The 18193-nt window shown below is 36.3% G+C and overlaps 1 protein-coding gene across 2 annotated transcripts in view; it reads right to left on the bottom strand.

The window, feature by feature from the left end:
* Positions 1–305: 305 nt before the first annotated feature.
* LOC124159030 (E3 ubiquitin-protein ligase MYCBP2-like) overlaps positions 306–18193 on the bottom strand; it is a 324405-nt gene continuing 306517 nt past the window's right edge. For both annotated transcript variants that reach the window (XM_046534516.1, XM_046534517.1), the window contains 13 exons: positions 15148–15399; positions 13975–14113; positions 11988–12181; positions 11484–11677; positions 10975–11278; positions 10579–10848; positions 9793–9921; positions 6738–7133; positions 6016–6309; positions 4355–4462; positions 4005–4214; positions 3052–3334; positions 306–1650 (listed from right to left, as the gene is read on the bottom strand). In XM_046534516.1, the coding sequence (XP_046390472.1) occupies positions 1535–1650; positions 3052–3334; positions 4005–4214; positions 4355–4462; positions 6016–6309; positions 6738–7133; positions 9793–9921; positions 10579–10848; positions 10975–11278; positions 11484–11677; positions 11988–12181; positions 13975–14113; positions 15148–15399 (2889 nt within the window). In that variant the 3' untranslated portion in view covers positions 306–1534. The remainder of the gene's footprint in view (positions 1651–3051; positions 3335–4004; positions 4215–4354; positions 4463–6015; positions 6310–6737; positions 7134–9792; positions 9922–10578; positions 10849–10974; positions 11279–11483; positions 11678–11987; positions 12182–13974; positions 14114–15147; positions 15400–18193) is intronic.

Below are 18193 nucleotides of genomic sequence, written 5' to 3'. Positions count from 1 at the left end.
TATCATGCCGAGAACTTTTCACCTTACTCTTGTATCATCAGTTGTATCATTAAGAAAATATTCATCATATGGTCTAGCTATCATATCACTGTGCTGACTGAAAAGAGCAAGTATTCACAAGACGCTCAGTGGCACCAATAGCAGAACATTAGGGACAAAATTGGCAGGATTACATTGGTGGAACGTAGAGGGAAGGGTGTTAAGAATGCCAAGGGATAAAATCCTGAAAATAGAGAACCCAGTAGACCCATCTTCATTACAACTTAACCAGTACACCAACTTGAGCAAAAGTACATACACCATTATGAAATTTCTTTAGCTTTTATTCTCTTTTCTCCCAAACATACTTGCAAAATGCAGGTAACCAGTACACATTCAATGATCACTTACACAGATTCAAACATAAAATATTCCTTACAAGGGCTCAGTCAGTTACTCCAGGTAATAATTAAGTTGAGCCATTACATGGAACATGAATCTAAGATCATAAAACTAGAAATAAAGATTAACAAACTTGCAAAGGTGCTAAAAAGATGACAACAATGACTAGAAACAATGTATCAAAAATGTAAAAATTCATGATGATTGTACTTCAAAGACACTGCCATGGAGGAGGAATTTAAAAAAGAAACAATCTTTTGATATTTAACATACACGTAAATATACATGATTATTATTTGCATTACACCAGTACTGACATATTTCAGGGATTAATTACTGAATTTCAAAGTAATATTTTAACCCTGTAGGCTTCTATAATCAATTTCTCTATTAGCAGATGATACTGATCAACCTAGGCAGACAAATGGATGCTAAGGATCAGTCAGTCTTGATACATTACGGATTAATTATATGTATTCCATTTATATTATTCCACCACCTTCACTGAAACAAAAATGTCAAAAGATGATTCCACAGGCTCATGAACTTCATTACCATTCCTATTGCCCCAGTGAAGTAACCTTTAGGGCATCTATACTTCACAATGATCAATTCTTGAGAAGCAGCTTTGTATAGCATTTCTTCATTCCATTCTCTTCTAGACATTTCCAACCATCATAAACCATGAGATCATAACTATTATGGCACATGTCAGTGTATACAAACATTGATACATAAGTAGGACTTTAAAAGTGAAAATGGCATAAAAATACTTATGTATATTCCAGCCAGTAAGTCTGGCAAGCGTTAGGCTTCACCGTAAAAAGAGTATCATATTACATATCATTTTAAAAGCATTACTGAGTAGTGTAAGACTCATAAGGTGCTCTCAAATAACTCTGGTAGCCATTATCACTAATCCTACAAAAATACTATACAGACTTAACATATCCAGGAAGTGATAATGGAATACTTTTAAAGCACAATAGCAGTTACTTTTAGATTAATCATTCCATGAAGCAATTGATGAATACATCTCAACAGACCCTGTGACAGAGAGAGGGATATGAGGTGTCATGTATCACTGTCATGAAAATTAATATCACCAATATTTAACTATGTAGACAAGGCATTGCACAAATACTCCCTCAATTCAAAATGTGTGTGCATTACGGCACACGCCACAGCCAAGAGCAAATTCTTCTCCAGTTGGTGGATGGGCCACATGCAAAGGGCACTCCTCCCCTTCTAATTGCTTAGCCTTTGGCCCTGAAACATAGGAGTCACATCATCACACATTATAAATTTCACTCTGAATAAAGGTGTATTAAAGAGGACAGCCTACCAAATCTAATTCTCGTAGTTTTATCACACTCAAAAGATTGTGAGAGGGTATCCTCATAGGGGCGGTTTTATAATTTCTGGTTTAAATTTTGCGGAGTATGAAAACTGGAGTTAACTAATCCTTGCACTTGAGACCATGAGTAACAGGAAACGATACTATGAACTACTTTTATTTATTGTAACTCACTAGCTAACATTCTCCTGCTCAGCTAAGGTTCTGGCTGTACCATGTTACAGATAACGCTAACCAGGCATTGTGAAACTGTCCCTTAGAGTCAAACTTGAATAACTCAAACTTACTTTGTGTTCTCAAATATTAAGTTAATAAAATAATTGGAATCCCAGTCAGCACAAGGTATCAGCCACCCAAAAATATCAGGATAGTATCCTGGGATATAAGGAAAGCCACCTGCAACAAGGGCTCATTGTCTTAGGAGGAAAGATACGGTGAGGTTTGGACTTGAGTATGCTGCAGATAGCAGCAAGATGAATGTCTGGTTAAACAAGCATCACAAAGATTTCAAGGGGAAGAGGGACACAGTGAGGATGCAGAACCCACAATTTTTTTATGCTTGTTTTCTTATCCTCATCGTAATGACTGATTTCAGTGCTTCCAACAGACTTTAGCAGAACTACATGAAGCTGATATTCAGCATGGTTTCTTGATTTAATGTCTTCATCTAACACTGTTAAATCGGTGTCATTTACAATACACTGTAGTCGCAACTGCTCCACTTTAATGCTCAATGTGTTTGCCTAGATTTTTCTATCAAAAATAACAAAAAATATGAGTGCTAAAAATTCTCTAGGTTGGATATTTTTTTACAAAAATGTCAGCTCTATCTGAAAAAATGCAGGCTAGAATTGACCTTTACAGAAAATTAGAGCATACTAAGTTAAATTATCCTTCTTATGCAGAAAACAATCCTAGATAATTTTTCAGATATTTTTCCATTCAAACTTTGAGCCAAACACATTACTATTGCATTGTATTGCATTGCAACCATTGAACTTGTGGGCGACACTAGTGACTGAAATCAGTTGTGTAACTATGGGGAGTAATGAGGGAATAGATTCCCCCCCCCCCCCCAAAGCCTCAGATTTTTTAATCTATTGTCTAGTTTAGACATATAACAATGCATCTGCTTAAAGTTAAATTTTTAGCGCCAAAATGATGAAAAATTTATTTCCATAATTGCTTTAGAATCTAAAAGATGATCAGTAATGGCCCTCTTACATTCTTGAAAACTATCAAAAGGGATTCTTTGTATTTAAAGTACACAGAGAAAGTTATAAGAAACTTTCTATTAAAGCTTAGAGACATACCTGCAGGACAGTGAGGCAGTTCATGGCGAGGAATATTTGTCACTCGCTGAAAGTCATCATGGCAGGCATTGCAGAAGTGTGTGGTGCCAAAGCAGAAAAACACAGCAACTGAACAGCAATACCTGCACTTGTACTCAAGAAAATCAGTTCCATGCTTTGGGCACATTTGGGCCCTGGATACGTCACTGCACGCGCCACACACCAGCTCTGAAGGGTCATAATCTTCACCTCCGTCACCACCACCAGCCTCAAGATCACATCTTGCTTCACCACCATAGTAAGCCTTGAAGAGAATTTACAGCATATTTTTTAGTGTGGAGAAACACATAACTCCCCGTAAAATTAAAAAGCAAAACGAATTCATCAAAAATTTGTTGACTGCTCTGCCACTACCAAAGTCTTTTCGCCATTGCTATGGTGTATAGCAGCCTACAAAAATATCAGCACATTTTGGAATTTTTAATTTAATTTCTTGATTCCATTATTTTTCCCAAATACACAATATTAATTCTTTGCAATGCAATGATTTTATTTTGAACCAATTAATGCATACTCTATGCCAATTAGAAAAGATGCATGGAGGATAAATCTCAATCTTAATGATACCAAAGATGTAAAAAACTCTATTTCAATTGGGTATCAATTTTTATTCTGATGTTCATGGACATTATTAAAAATTAATTATTTTCCTTTCATCTTCATTATCATGGTAACAAAATTGAACTGAAGACATGAAATATTGTCAATACCCCCAAAATTATTTATGATCAGTATCTTTCATATTGATCCTTACTATAGAATACCAATTAAAGGTTCTCCTGACCAGTAAACTGAAGTTTAGAAGTTCATATAGATGGAACAATAGATACTTTGGAATCATAACGTAACAATCTATGAGATAAAAGAATTAAATTTATGTAATTATATTTCATTACAGTGGATTATTTACTAACCTTTTTACACTTGAAACAAACATAATATGCATATCTATCCATTGCAAAAGCAGCAGGATCACCATGAAATCGACCATTAGGAGCGAGTATTGCATCTGCACCATGAAGGCCTTCATACTCTAGTCTCATCAGGGCTTTCCTTCGAACATCTTCCATAAGAGATCTTATGGGGGCCAACAGGTCTTCAAGAATAGTATGGTGTACATCAGCCTGAAACATTCACAATGTTGAATATCAGTGATCCTCATGGATTGTGAAAAATTATTATCTTTCCCGTACAATAATTTCAACAACCTGCCATTAAAAGATTTTTTTTTTTACTAATGGATGTATAAATGAAATACGCTCACCTTACATATTGGACACTGAGCAAATGAAAAGGTAATCCTAGGACCAGCCCACCTTTTCAGTAGAACATTGCGACAGCAATGCAAGTGAAATACATGTCCACATTTTAGCTAGAATATAAAGAAAAATTATTAAAGTACTAACATCAAAAATAAAATGCATTACTTCAGTTTAATTTCATGATGCTCAAAGTCAAAAAAGGTTCCATGCTTCAATAAATTGAAACAAAATACAAAAAAAAAATTTGCTACCTATTCCTTTAAAAATGTAAGCAAGAGCCAAAAATTTGATGAGATTTTACATAAAATTCTTCGAATGTTTATTATCTCAAAAAAATGCTTTAAATTGATGACTTTGCAAAATTTACCCTAATGATTGAAAACAGAACACCATGAACAACTAAGATGATCAGGAACCCTAAATTTCAAACTCTCAGCGATATTACAAATGTTGAATTACTGACCAACCTTGGATGCTAAAATCAATGCCTTCATAGCAAGATCAAAGGACAATGAATGTACAGAAAATCCCTCCAATTCGTCAACATATTTTCATGTCATATGTCTCTGTATACGTAGCAATATTGTGACTCAAAATAAAAAATAAAAAAAGCAATGTATCATAAATCTGTCTTCCACTGAATGCAAGGCAAAAACTATTTGGAAAATGGATGCAATTAAATGATTAAGTTAAAATTACTCTTATCCTTCCCTTCAAATTATATTACTGGAACACATCACATTTTTTTATTTTCCAAAGAATAATGGAGGACAGTCACTTCTGCAACACAACCTCCTTGGTCTACATATCTCAGCCGCTCTGCAGGGTATATGGCCAGAAATTTAGCCACGACAATGGGCTATTAGACTGATTATGTACTGCATTTAGACTAGATGTATAGAATAGGGTAGTTTCCTTCATCAAAGAAAACGAAAGAATTGATTGCGATTCGTTACCCACCATTAGTGTATTCAAAATATACAAATTATTTCGTTTTAGAAATAGCGGTTTAGATGAATGGCAATGGTCCATTTTTATCCTCATTTGAAAAGAGCCAGATTGGCGCCCATGCGATGCCACTCCACGTGACGTCACAGGGACCTAGTATCTATACGAGAAGATAGGAGTTATACATCGTCTGAGGTTACCAATGCATGCATGAGGCGTAGAGCTCAGGGAAACATGTCTTAATAATCACTTATTAAAACTGGCTAAGGTCGGAAAGTTTTATTCATTTGATAAGGTATTAATAATCCTTATTTAAGACAAGCGCTACCAGCCAGCAGGGTACTCAGCTACCCGCTAGCAGCCTGCGTCGTATCAGCGCTAAGCCTCGCCTCAAGGTCACCTCACAGGGGGGCAGCGGGAACCAGAAATAAGTCTCACGGAGAGATTTCCCGGCATTCCTACTTAGCCGTCGCGTTTTCGCGCGCTTGAAAATTTTCACTTTTCATTTAATCGCGAAAAATAGATATCGTCATTTAAAAATCTAAATGCGTGAAATACGTACTCCAGGTGAAATAATCTTTCGATATAGGCAATAAAAAAATGATAGGAAACCACCCTATTCTTCAATAATGTACATCTTCCTAAGCCATTCTAATGAAAGATATAATAGTATTCTAAATCTGATGATTAAATTCGTCGCTGAAATATTAATTACCTGAATAGCTGGTGCACAGGAAAGAGCTTCAGTGAAACATATCATGCACATGTCGTCAGCATCTTGTTTGAGTGGAGGAGGAGGAGAGGCCTGCCGCGCTTTACTAGATGGAGTAGAGTAAATGGAGAGGGACGTGGAGATGGAGGGGGATGTGGGGGACTGCAAGGAGGACGCAGGGTGAGGAGGGGGTGGCGCACAGCCATGCAAGCATGGCAGACAGGGTGATTCACCGGCAATCCCACCACAAAGATGCCCACATGGGTGCAGCTTACTACATGCATTTCGGGCATGCTCCTGTAATGTGAAAAAAATATCACAACATGTTGAAATAATTAAATACTCAGGAAATGACACAGATTAAGACATTTTGTGACTATACAAGATAGAAACTGCGATTATTCATTCTGAGCAGTTACAAACTGGTTATAAGACTTTAAATTTTCAAAGTAGACTATGTCAAAAGACATAAAATGCCTATTTTGACCAAATGCTAAAGAACAAGGAAAACTGAAGTCAAAGAGATGAAGGAGTAAAAATGTCCTTTTAAATGTAGAAAAGTTTAAGCTAAGTAGTAAAAATCATCGATCATCCACTCAAAATGGTGGCATAATTAATATGATAGCTCAAAATTACTACATGTTCGTAATGAGTAAAATTTTGAATTTTTAGCCTACAAAGGAATAGAAAAGTTAACGACAAATAAATATATTTTGAAGCATTACCTGGCACTCATGGTCAGCACACACATTCCCAATAGCTAATAGACCAGAATTTCCAGTAGTGCCACAGAATCTGCAAATCCCAGAGGTCACAGCAGCACCAAGCCTTGCAGGACCTCCTACGCCACTTCCAAGTAAGCTCATGGCTCTGGATGCTCCGCCAAGGCCAACTCCATAGCCATGGCCTCCACCTCCACTGGCACCACCAATCCCTCCTAAGCCCAAGCCCCCAGCACCACCAATGCTGGTTCCAGCTCCACCACCAGCCCCATCCCTTCTGAACTCAACCATGGCTTTTAGAGTACGAGAGTCAGCAAGGGCAAGGACCCAAAACAACTTTGTTCGACCACAGCCCTCATGCAGATCCACTTTTATAGCCTCCTCCTCTTCCTTGCAAACCTAAAAGATACATTGCAGAGTCATTAAGTTGTTGGTGCTTGATCATGCAATACCTAACAGCAGTGGCTCCAAAATAGTGGTGCCCGTACAGCAGAGGGTTCATAAACCATTAAGTGGTGGGCCTTAGCCCTATTTTAATTGGTAAAATTACATATATGTATATATAAGCAACAGAAATGCAAAAAAACCATTCTTATGAGTATTCTTGATAAAAACATATGATATGCATGGTTATGCAATAATGTATTCACCATGTTTAAAAATTATTTCTTGATATAAACAATTCATGCATTTTCATGCATGTACTAGCTAAATTTTTTAATATGATTAAAAATGTGATTTAATGTAGAAACCTTGATCTTTGAGGGCCTACAAAAAAGTATTTGGAAACCAACAGTAAGCATAATTCAATGCATCGTAAAGTAAATAGATTATAGGGACTTTAGATATGTTATATGTAGAGATGGGTCGAATAGCAGATTTCTCGAATTCGAATATCGAATTCGAATATTCGAATACCTCGAATTTCGAATACCTCGAATACTAAATGATGAATGCTGGAATGTTTGACTCGGTTGCCTATGCAGCAGGCAACTCAAGATTTTGGGGAGTAATTTTGATTTACTTTAAAGGATTCGAACAGGAATTTAGCTGATTAATGAATATTTTAATTTTATGGAAACAATTGGGCATATAATTAATTCAACTAACATCGCTTTACCCCCACTTCTGCTACCAAGTGCTAGCTGACAATCTGAGGCATTTTGCAAAATACAAGCTCTTTTCCACCGGATTTTCTTCAATTATTTTCAGTCCATCTTTGGGAGTTCTCACGAGATAAGATGAATTGGAATTGCTATCAGGGAGAAACCAAATATTCTGTGAAAATATCCCTTTGTCTGGGACTGTAAAAATAAAGATTTATAGCACCACTCATTAATTGTAACTTGATATATGTTTTCGGAAAAAAATACGGCATCAACTTCCGAGAAGCTTTGCTGCTCATATCGAGTTTCGCCAGAATGCTAGGTCTCCGTCGTATTTTGACATTTATTTCTTTGCGTAAAATGCTTAAATAAACTCAGACATACGTCGTGTTTGGTCTTATTCTTTTTGAAATTACGCGCACATTACTAATATTTCAATTCAATAAAGGTGTAACATCAATTGACGAAAGTTATCCTTAGACACCTTTTGCGCTAATAGATGACTCATGCAGCGGTTGACCTCCACAGAAATGGAGAACTTCGAAGCTGGTAGGAAAAAAAAGGTCAGTGGGGGAGGAAAGGGAGGGCCGGAAACACGTTTCTATTGTTCTCGTGTAACCCGGTATTTTTTCGAAGCTAAGGTCTTCGTAATATGATCCCTGCGCGAGCTGTGACCTTTTTTTATTTCGAAGAAGAAGAAAGCCTCAGAGGGGTGGGCTAGTGCAGAATGGAGAGGGATACCGGATCTTGGGAAATGCGCTAATGTAAGTATCCCACGGTACTCACACAGCAGTTGACCTCCAGAAATGGGTAACTTCGAAGCAGGTAGCCAGAAAAAGGTCAGTGGGTGAGAAAAAGGGGGAGGGCGTGAAACACGTTTTTATTGTTCTCGTAACTCGATATTTTTTTCGAAGCAGGGGTCTTCGTAATGCGATCCCTGCGCGAGCTGGGACCTTTTGTTTGATTTCGGAGAAGAGGAAAGCTTCAGAGTGGGTGAGGCGAGTGCTGAATGGAGGGGGATAGCGGATCGTGGGAAATGCCCGAAGGTTGCTATCCCACGGCACTGAGGTTCTCCTGGTGGGGGGAATCGGGGATTTTCGGATTTTTTCACCCGACCATTTTCGGTTCCCCTCGTCGAACTCTTTTCACCGCTAAAATCCACGAATTTGATGTAATTCGTCAACTTGCGTAAAACGGCGCTGCGAGCACTAAATGACTACAGTTCTCTACATTTTTCCGAGTCAACCACCAACGACGTGCGTGCGACAGTGTATGACGCGTAATTCAAAGTATTCGAGGTATTCGAGGCGGTACTTTTCGCATAACTATTCGAAACCTCGAATATCGAATACTTTCTAATATTCGAGGTATTCGAGTATTCGCGGATACTATTCGCACATCTCTAGTTATATGTTTAGAGATGAGGCCATTTTAAGGAGTGTATATTGAGTACATAGATATGTCATGGGAAACACAGAGTACTGTATTTAACTCTTCAAACCCATTATTTTCATTAAATTTGTTACAAATTTTAATACATGAGTAATGAGACAATAACACTTGTAAGCAATGCCTCACATAATGTACAAGTTGATGCTCAAAGCTTTCCAGACTATTTTTCAGTTTACACACAGCTAAAATTACCCACAAATTTACCTTTTCATTCCATTACAAAATGCTTCTCACTAATATATTACAAACAAAACAAAAAGAGTGTACAACAGATCAGCAGATTATATACAGATCATTAGGTAATTCTGTAATCAAACCATTATTTTTAGAGGAGAACCTTAAACTTTAAATATCCAAAATCCATCTCCACTTTATTAAAATCTTTACCATAAAAAATATCAGTTAGGTGTTCCATGAAAATTGTCAATAGCAAATTATTCTAAATATGATTTGTAGATGTACATAAAGCTTTATATGAGAATCCAATTTAAATAACATACCTGTCTCTGATGTAGACGTGTTTTACGGTGTAGGTGAAGGAAGCGATCACAGTCAGCACAGAGATTACCACAAGAGTTGCACTGAATGATAGCAGTTGTTTCACCATCATCATGATTTGTGCAAGTGGGCTGTAAATAAATATAAACAGAATAAATTAAGTGGTGACATAACAGCTCAATAGAGTAAAATGAAAGTGGAAAAAAACATCAATCGAATAACAAAGCTCTTTGTATATTTTTAGTTAATACATAATTCACTTTCACTTGAAAACAACATACATATAATATTTTAACATACATATGAACTACTGGATGAAAGTAATTATGTACATATATATTTTACCCACTCAATTAAAAAGGAATCAATACTATTGCAACATATGCATGACAAAGTAAAATATTAAACATATCTAGAAGCCACATCTATTGCTCTTATGTACTTTTTGTGGAAATAATTAACAGCCTCAAAAAATATTTATGGAAAGGATTTAGACCAGTGGCCATGATACTGACACCAGGTCAAAAGTATCAACCAAATTTGAACATAAAATTAAAAAGATGGATGATTTTTGCCTCTATTACAGCTGTATGGGGAAAAAAGAAATATGTACGTATAATTATTTTCTAGGAGGAAAAGGGTATAAGAGCTAAGTAAAGATTTCATTGGAAAAAGATATTTTGGAATGACAAGAAAGGATCTGTAAGCAAAATGGAATAAATTTCAGGTAGGCCCATTTTCCTACCATATCAATGATCAACTCATAAGACCATAATCACAATACTTACCCTAGGAGGTGGAGCAGGAACTCCATGAGCTCCAACAGATTGTCCACTGGCATCCTGGGCCACCCCAGAAGTTCCCCAACGTCCAGACGAAAGGCGACGTGCATGATCTGGGTCCAAGACACACAAGGAAGCAAGGGCAAGCCAAAGAGTAGGCGTTCGGAGGCAGTCATTTGGAGATGTTCTGATAGATTCTCCAAGTCTCGTGAGGTTCAAAATTCCCTCTGCAACAGCTCCTTTTGTCACTTGAGCCCAAGCTTCAGATAATTTTCCCTAAAATAATTATTAAAAACAACTTTTAACTTTAGCAGGTCAACATACAAGTATAATGACTAATTAACACCACAAAACATATTTTAGCTGAAAATAGATGCAGAAAAAAAGACACTGAACACTTACCTGAGCCATATCTTTGAGAAGTTGGATGATAACTTCAGCAAGTTTTCGTGTCATACAGCCCCTGAGCCACCACCTTCCTCCACCAGCCAAATCACCTCTTGGGTGAATGCAGGTTGCCAACGTAACTGTCGTCACACTTTTACCCCCTCCTCCAACAGCAGGTCCTAGGCCAGGAGCAGAAGCTGAGCCCCCTGATCCAGCGGCTCCCAATCCAGCCGCTATGGAAGCATCCTTACCTTTCACCTTAACTTGAACTATCAATGCTTTGGAAATACAGCTAAGGAAAACATCAAGAATGCCCACCCTAGAGAGATAACAGACAAAATATGCCTGGATTAGCCACAAATAAAAAAAAAGGATTCAAGGTACCAATTTTTAATATTTTTCTATTGTCTATATTTTCAATATCTAATATCAAAAGGTAGATAACTGAGTGCATTAAGTGATTTCCATTTTTAAAACCCAACATTCACAAAGGATTTTGAATTATTTTAAAAGATAAATCTCACCTGTGCATATTAAATGATGGTTCAGCAGATTCAGTAGAATTATGGAATGATGCACTGCTCCTCTTCGTTGCTCCCAATGGTTGGTGCTGAGGAACCACACCAAAATCAGCAGGTGGCAAACGCTCAATGGCTAATATAGAGGCCAAAGCAGCGGGTGAGACTTCAGGCAGCATTCTTCTCAGCAAAGAAGTAACCTTAATTAAATAAAAATTTCTACTTTTAAACAGTAGTACGCCCAGAACAATATCTCCTTCATGATCATAGTACCTAACATCATCACATAACAACTGTTAAATCAATGCTTAAAAATGTGAAGAATGTTTCTTTATTTCTATGTATTAGGACTATGCCATCTATTTGTGATATGATCATATGAAAACAAAAAATATTATGGATACATTATCCATTCTAAATGCTAGGAAAACAATGAATTTTAGCGAACATTCTGTTGAAAATTTACCACCATTCAATTCAATAAAAAAACGATGAATAACTGAACCATACCTGTCTTTGCACTCTTGCAGAACCAGTGTGCAGTAGACTAAGTAAATCTGACAGTAAGCCATATTGATGTGACAGATATGCTCGTCCGACACTACTGCCTGACAATGCCAACACCATGGAGAGCATTTCAAAACAATAGGTGTCTGTGGGAGGAGAATTACTTCCACTTCTAGCAGCATCACTAATTTGTTGTGCTGGAATTAGACGAGAAAGTTATAGGGTATAAATATTTCCAATCAGAAATATTCTATGAATGAGAGACAAGGTCTCATATAGTCCCACAGAAATGACAAAACAGGGCAAATTGAATTTTTAAAATAATGTATCAACAATGGTAGAGAGTATAGTTTTTGCTTCTCACTTGAAATAAATTCAAATTGAAATGGCTGACCTATACTATACAACTCGCAGACATTTTTTTTCCTGAGAATTCAAGAAATATATCGACATAAAATTTTGTTGAAATCATGATATCATCATCAAATTCAAAAAGCAATTGCGTCCTCCCTTCAGCCATTGTTAACTTAAAGTGGCAAGAAAAAGCTTGGGCATATAAGTTATCTTAATAAATAATAATACTCAATAAATAAAACTGAATTAAATTTCCCAGCAAATCAAATTGCAAATTTGGGAAACACAGTGGAGCCACCTATAATAAACCCACTTATAAAATAGTTCTGCGTAAAACGAAGTGAAAGGCATTCCCTATCAAAGAAGGCCTTTAAGCCGTACAAAAAATCCTGCTTTTAACAAAGGCATAACGAAAGGAGGCCCATTATAAAGAAGTTGGTCTCAGAAGAAGATATATTTTATATTTTCAACCTCTTCTGAACTCCAGTTCTCACCTGAAGATGACTGCAAAACCTTCTTCATCAGATTTAAAACAACACTGTGAAAATTCGGAAATTATGAGAGGAATTAATGAAGTATGTTATTTAATTTTATTAATAAAAGACTGAATCGCACTGCAAATTTACAAGATTTAAGTATCCCCACTCCATGTTTGACCATGACTTCAACTGTATTTGAATTGAAGCCTTGTTCAAGTAGAAAGATGACTTCATTTCTCCAATGGCTAGTTTGCACCTGAAAAAATCTCCGACGCACATTCTATAGTACGGTAAAAATTTTGCAATGAAAACAGGGGAATTTATGAACGTTTGAATTCGAGAAAACAAAATAATCTGTTTCCTGTCAATCATCTTAACTGCATGAAAGATAGTTGAATTGGTACATTAATTTGAGCATCTCTGGTGTGAGGATTTCTTTAGAAGTTGGTGCAGGAGGCAGGCTCTGAAATGGAAAGAGGTAACAGCTTTCTGGGTTGATTTGGGCGGTAGCTCTTTCTCTAAAGGCTTTCAGAAATTTTTTCCATTCCTTTGTGCAGCTAAAAAATAATCGCCACAATATTACTGCAGTATGCTCTGTTTGAAGTTCAAAGTTCATAAGGGCAGGTCCACATGTAATAAAGTTTGGTAATAACGAAGTAAATTTTTAGGCCCCCGAAATTTGCTATACATGGGCTCCACCGTATTCAAATTTATTGGATGAATAGAATTCATATTCAAATACAAACATCAGGCATTTGCTCTTTTTTAAGTGATGTCACCTACAGCAATTTGACAGAATTTTACTGTAAACGTAACCCCCTGAACTTAAAATTGTCACCATTTTTAACCATGTGTGAGCAATTAGAACTTTTCAGGAAGGAATTTAATTTAACATTAATCTTTTCTATTGACTTAACTTTCTTTACACAATAAAATCTTGTTTCATGCTGAATTATTTCTAAGAGATTTGATTCTTATACATTAAAAATGAAAATTCATGATGTGCACAGCTCAAATAATTTATAAATGATTTGCAGCCTTAATAAAAATATAAAATAAGAATACTAATCAAGATGCACCATGATCATCCATTTAAGTATCAGCACATTTATGTTGAATGGGTCAATGAATAACAAAATTACAAACAAAAAACTTACCATTTGTGGTAATATTAGGCCACACTCCCTGAGAACTAGCTCCCTGAGGTGTTTGTGGACCAGAGCAAAGGAGGGCTTCCCACTCATCTCTGACTCTCACAGCTTCCTTCCGGATGGCCTGCACGATGTGTGCACAAACCTGAAGAATTACCAAATAGGGTGTAATGTCCAACTTTTTAAAAACAAACAAAATTTAGAAAAGGAAATTCTAAGAATGACACACAAACACACTCCCACCAGAAAACCTTAAGGGGGACCGCTACGTCCATAAAAACATAGCACTTGAAAAGTGATATGTATGTAGCAACAATTGGTCTTCTTTTTCAGCATGAAAACTCATGGCAGAACTGCATTAACAATTTAAATATTCAGTAATAGAATATACTGATGAATAATTTGAGTTTTGATGATAACACCAAGCAGACACACAGAAAATTCTTGAAATATTTGTGAGCACTTTCAATAATGTAGCTTTATATTCAGAAATGAAGTAAAGCATAACATTTACATTTGACAATGAAGGACAAATGTTTCCAGCTATTACATGATACCTTTATTTTTGAGGCTGAATAATGTTTGGAAAACATCAGTATTCAGTCTTTTTTCCTCAATTTTAATGCTAAAATGAACAATAACTCATTATGATTGAACCAATTCTTTCCACCTCTGAATACACCAATAAATTTAAGTGCATTTCAGCCAAGGTTAAGTAAAAAAATGGGAAATTCTGATAATTGCAGAGAAGCTTTTTGTCTAGGTAGTGAGCACACTTAATTCAATTCCTTTTTAATTCCACATAAATAGTTTCCATATTTACGTGGAATTATAAAGTTTTCTCCACTTTTCATTATGTTAAGTAGATTCCATAAAATCACGCCTGAAACAACTAATTAATTCAATTCCTCTTATTTTTTTCTAAAGAGCAAGCACATTACTTCTCATTCACAGTGTAAGACACTCAAAAAGAGATAAAAGATGAGGTATGAACAACAAATGACCCATCCAATGGATGGAGTACTGTGCTTGAGGGGCCCTCGAGAAGAAATCAAGCAGGAATTGGGAAGCACATACATGACAACTCTCTTCATTTACCAGAACCCAGACCTACAAGGTGGGAAGCCAACACCTAAGTCACCACACCAACCTGAGATCCACTTTGAATAATGAGCTCACCTGTCTTTGAAGGTGAGTTAGTTTGCTGCGGCTGAACAGGATTCCAACCATGTGTTCTTTCAGATCATTGCTGCCATCTTCAACAACCCCAACGGATGCTGACGCTCCTGACGATTTGCCTTTCCTCAATCCTCCTCTCTCCCCATCCCCTCTCCTCTCCTCTTTTGAAGCATCTTCAAAGCCAACTTTTCCTATGCGCCCGCTCCCCACCTGCGGCTCAGCGGAATCCCCGAGAATGAGCTTCCCAAAGACCTGTGGATAAATATAGTGATGAATTGGTTACATTTTATCTTAATTTTTTAAATACTCAATTTAAAAAATTGATTCACAAAATTTTTTGCCATTTTAAAGTCACATTTTCCTGTTTCTTTTAGGAAAAAACAATTTAGTCTTCATGAGGGAAAACCTGTTCAAAGAGTTCAAAACCTGTTCCAAGTATGTATGTTCAAACCTGTTCAAAGAGAATCTCAATGGAAAGATACTGTCCTGTGTCAATGAAAACTTCAAGCCTGAATTTATGTTTGTTGAAATAACATGTCCTCTTGGAAAGATTTTACTTGGTGTTGTATACAGACCTCCTAAGGTTGGTTACTTGAGTGAATGTTTTGAATGTACGCTGGCAGGCTTCCTTCCATCATATAGTAACATACTTATATGTGGTGACTTTAACTCGGATCTTTTAAAGATTACGCATGACAGTAACTACATAAGAAACCTATGTTTCAGGTTCAATCTGTCTTTAGTACCATCTCATCCAACTCATCATCGGCTCACATCAAGTACTCTATTAGATATATTTATTATTGACCTTTCTAAAATAAAGGAACATGGCCAATATCCAGTTCCTTTCTTATCTGACCATGATTTAATATACATAAAATTTAATCTTAAGGTGCCAAAAATGAAAGAGAAGGTAATTTGCTACCGCGATTTCAGTAAATTTGTTCTCCGTAATTTTCAAGAAGAATTTGATAATATGCCATGGGCAGACTTCATGTCCACCAATTCTGTAGATACCAAGGTATCAACCCTTATGATTAATTTAAATCAATTATTAGATATTCATGCCCCACTAAAAAGTTTTACTCCGAAACGAAACCAACTTCCATGGATTACCCCGGAAATAAAAAATATTATCAATAAAAGGGACATAATTCGCCGCAGTTACACAAGGAGTAAATCTAAAAAACTTTTTCTGGAGTATAAAAAACTGAGAAATGAGGCCCAAAGTATTATGAAAAAGGTTAAGGAAGACTATTATAACCAATGTTTTATGGACAAGTGGGATTCTAAAACAATATGGAACGAAATTCGAAGACTTGGACTGATTAAGTCTCGAAATCAGGGTACAACACTCGATGTTCCAATTGACACATTAAATGATTATTTTATCAGTTTATCAGCCAATATCACCCCCGGGACAACAGTAAGTCCAGCCACAGGTCGTAATAGTGCATTAGGAGTCAACCTGCTCAAAGTCAATGAATTTGGAAATGATACGTTTTACTTTCCGAATCTAACTCCCGAGATCATGCTAAAATGTTTCCAATGCATCAAGTCTAATGCTGCTGGAAATGATGGGATTAATAATAAAACACTGAAAGTGGTTATGAGTGTGATATTTCCGACATTGCTTGATATTTATAATTGCTCACTGAACTACTCTGTTTTCCCCGTTGCTTGGAAGAGAGCCATTGTAAAGCCTATTAAGAAAATCCAAAACCCTACACAACTATCTGATTATCGCCCTATTTCACTGCTGCCTATCGCCTCTAAACCACTTGAGAGATTCGTCTACAACTCTGTGTTAGATTTCCTATCCGTTAATAATTTGCTGGATAACTATCAGTCAGGTTTTCGTAAGGGACATAGTACACAAACGACCCTCATTAGAGTTACCGAAGACATTCGCTTCTCAATAGATCAAAAGAGAGTTACCATTCTTGTACTTTTTGATTTTTCGAAGGCTTTTGATTGTGTTAATCACGATTTGTTGCTGGATAAAATGAACCAATTAGGATTTTCCACCCCAGTGATTAATTGGTTCCGTTCTTACTTGTTCCAGAGAACTCAAGCAGTAAAAGGAGATGACGGAGTACTGTCTAGCTTCTCGGTAGTATCATGTGGTGTGCCCCAGGGTTCAATATTAGGTCCCCTCTTATTCTCAATTTTCATAAAAGATCTACCACTTTCAATTACCCATTCGAAATATCACCTCTACGCAGATGATTTACAAATTTATCTAGACTGTCACCCAACACACATTGATAATGCCATTGAAAAATTAAATGAAGATGTTAATCACGTTTGTGATTGGGCCAGAATGAATTTACTAAAACTTAATCCCCATAAAACTCAAGCTATTATTATTGGTACTCCAATGTATGTCAGGAAACTCAACTATGACAGATTACCGAAAATAAAAGTTGAAGGCGTTGATATTGGCTATTCAAGCACGGTAAAAAACTTAGGGGTCATTATGAACAATACGCTAACGTGGAACGAACATGTATCCACTATTTCTAACAAGGTACATAAAATATTGGCACAGATCAAACATTTCAAACGCCTAATCCCAATAGAAGTACGAAAAAAATTGGCGAATACCTTGCTGGTTCCACATATGGACTATTGTTCCCTTGTTTTTTCCGACCTAACTGGTGAATTATATCAGAAGTTACAAACACTTTTAAATTCTGCGATTAGATATATATATGATATAAATATCCGGGAGCATGTCACTCCTTACTACATAAAGCTGCAGTGGTTGAAACCCCAACAGAAAACTAAATTCCTGCTATCTGTTTTTGTTTACAAAATATTGTCATCCAAAACACCTGACTATCTGTACAATATGATTATATGTAACCAGAGTGAAACCAGTAGAACTGTAAGAGCTAGAAGGCGTTTTAAAATACCAAATTGCCGAACTACGGTGTTTCAATTGTCCACTTTAAACTCTGCTATAAGATTTTGGAATGAAATACCGGATGATATTATTAATTGTAAAACTGTTAATCAATTCAAAATGAAAATGTTTGTTTAT

Source organism: Ischnura elegans, chromosome 5, assembly GCF_921293095.1.
Source record: "Ischnura elegans chromosome 5, ioIscEleg1.1, whole genome shotgun sequence".
In the NCBI taxonomy this organism is placed as follows: Eukaryota; Metazoa; Arthropoda; class Insecta; order Odonata; family Coenagrionidae; genus Ischnura; species Ischnura elegans.
This window is presented reverse-complemented; position numbering and strand designations above follow the sequence as displayed.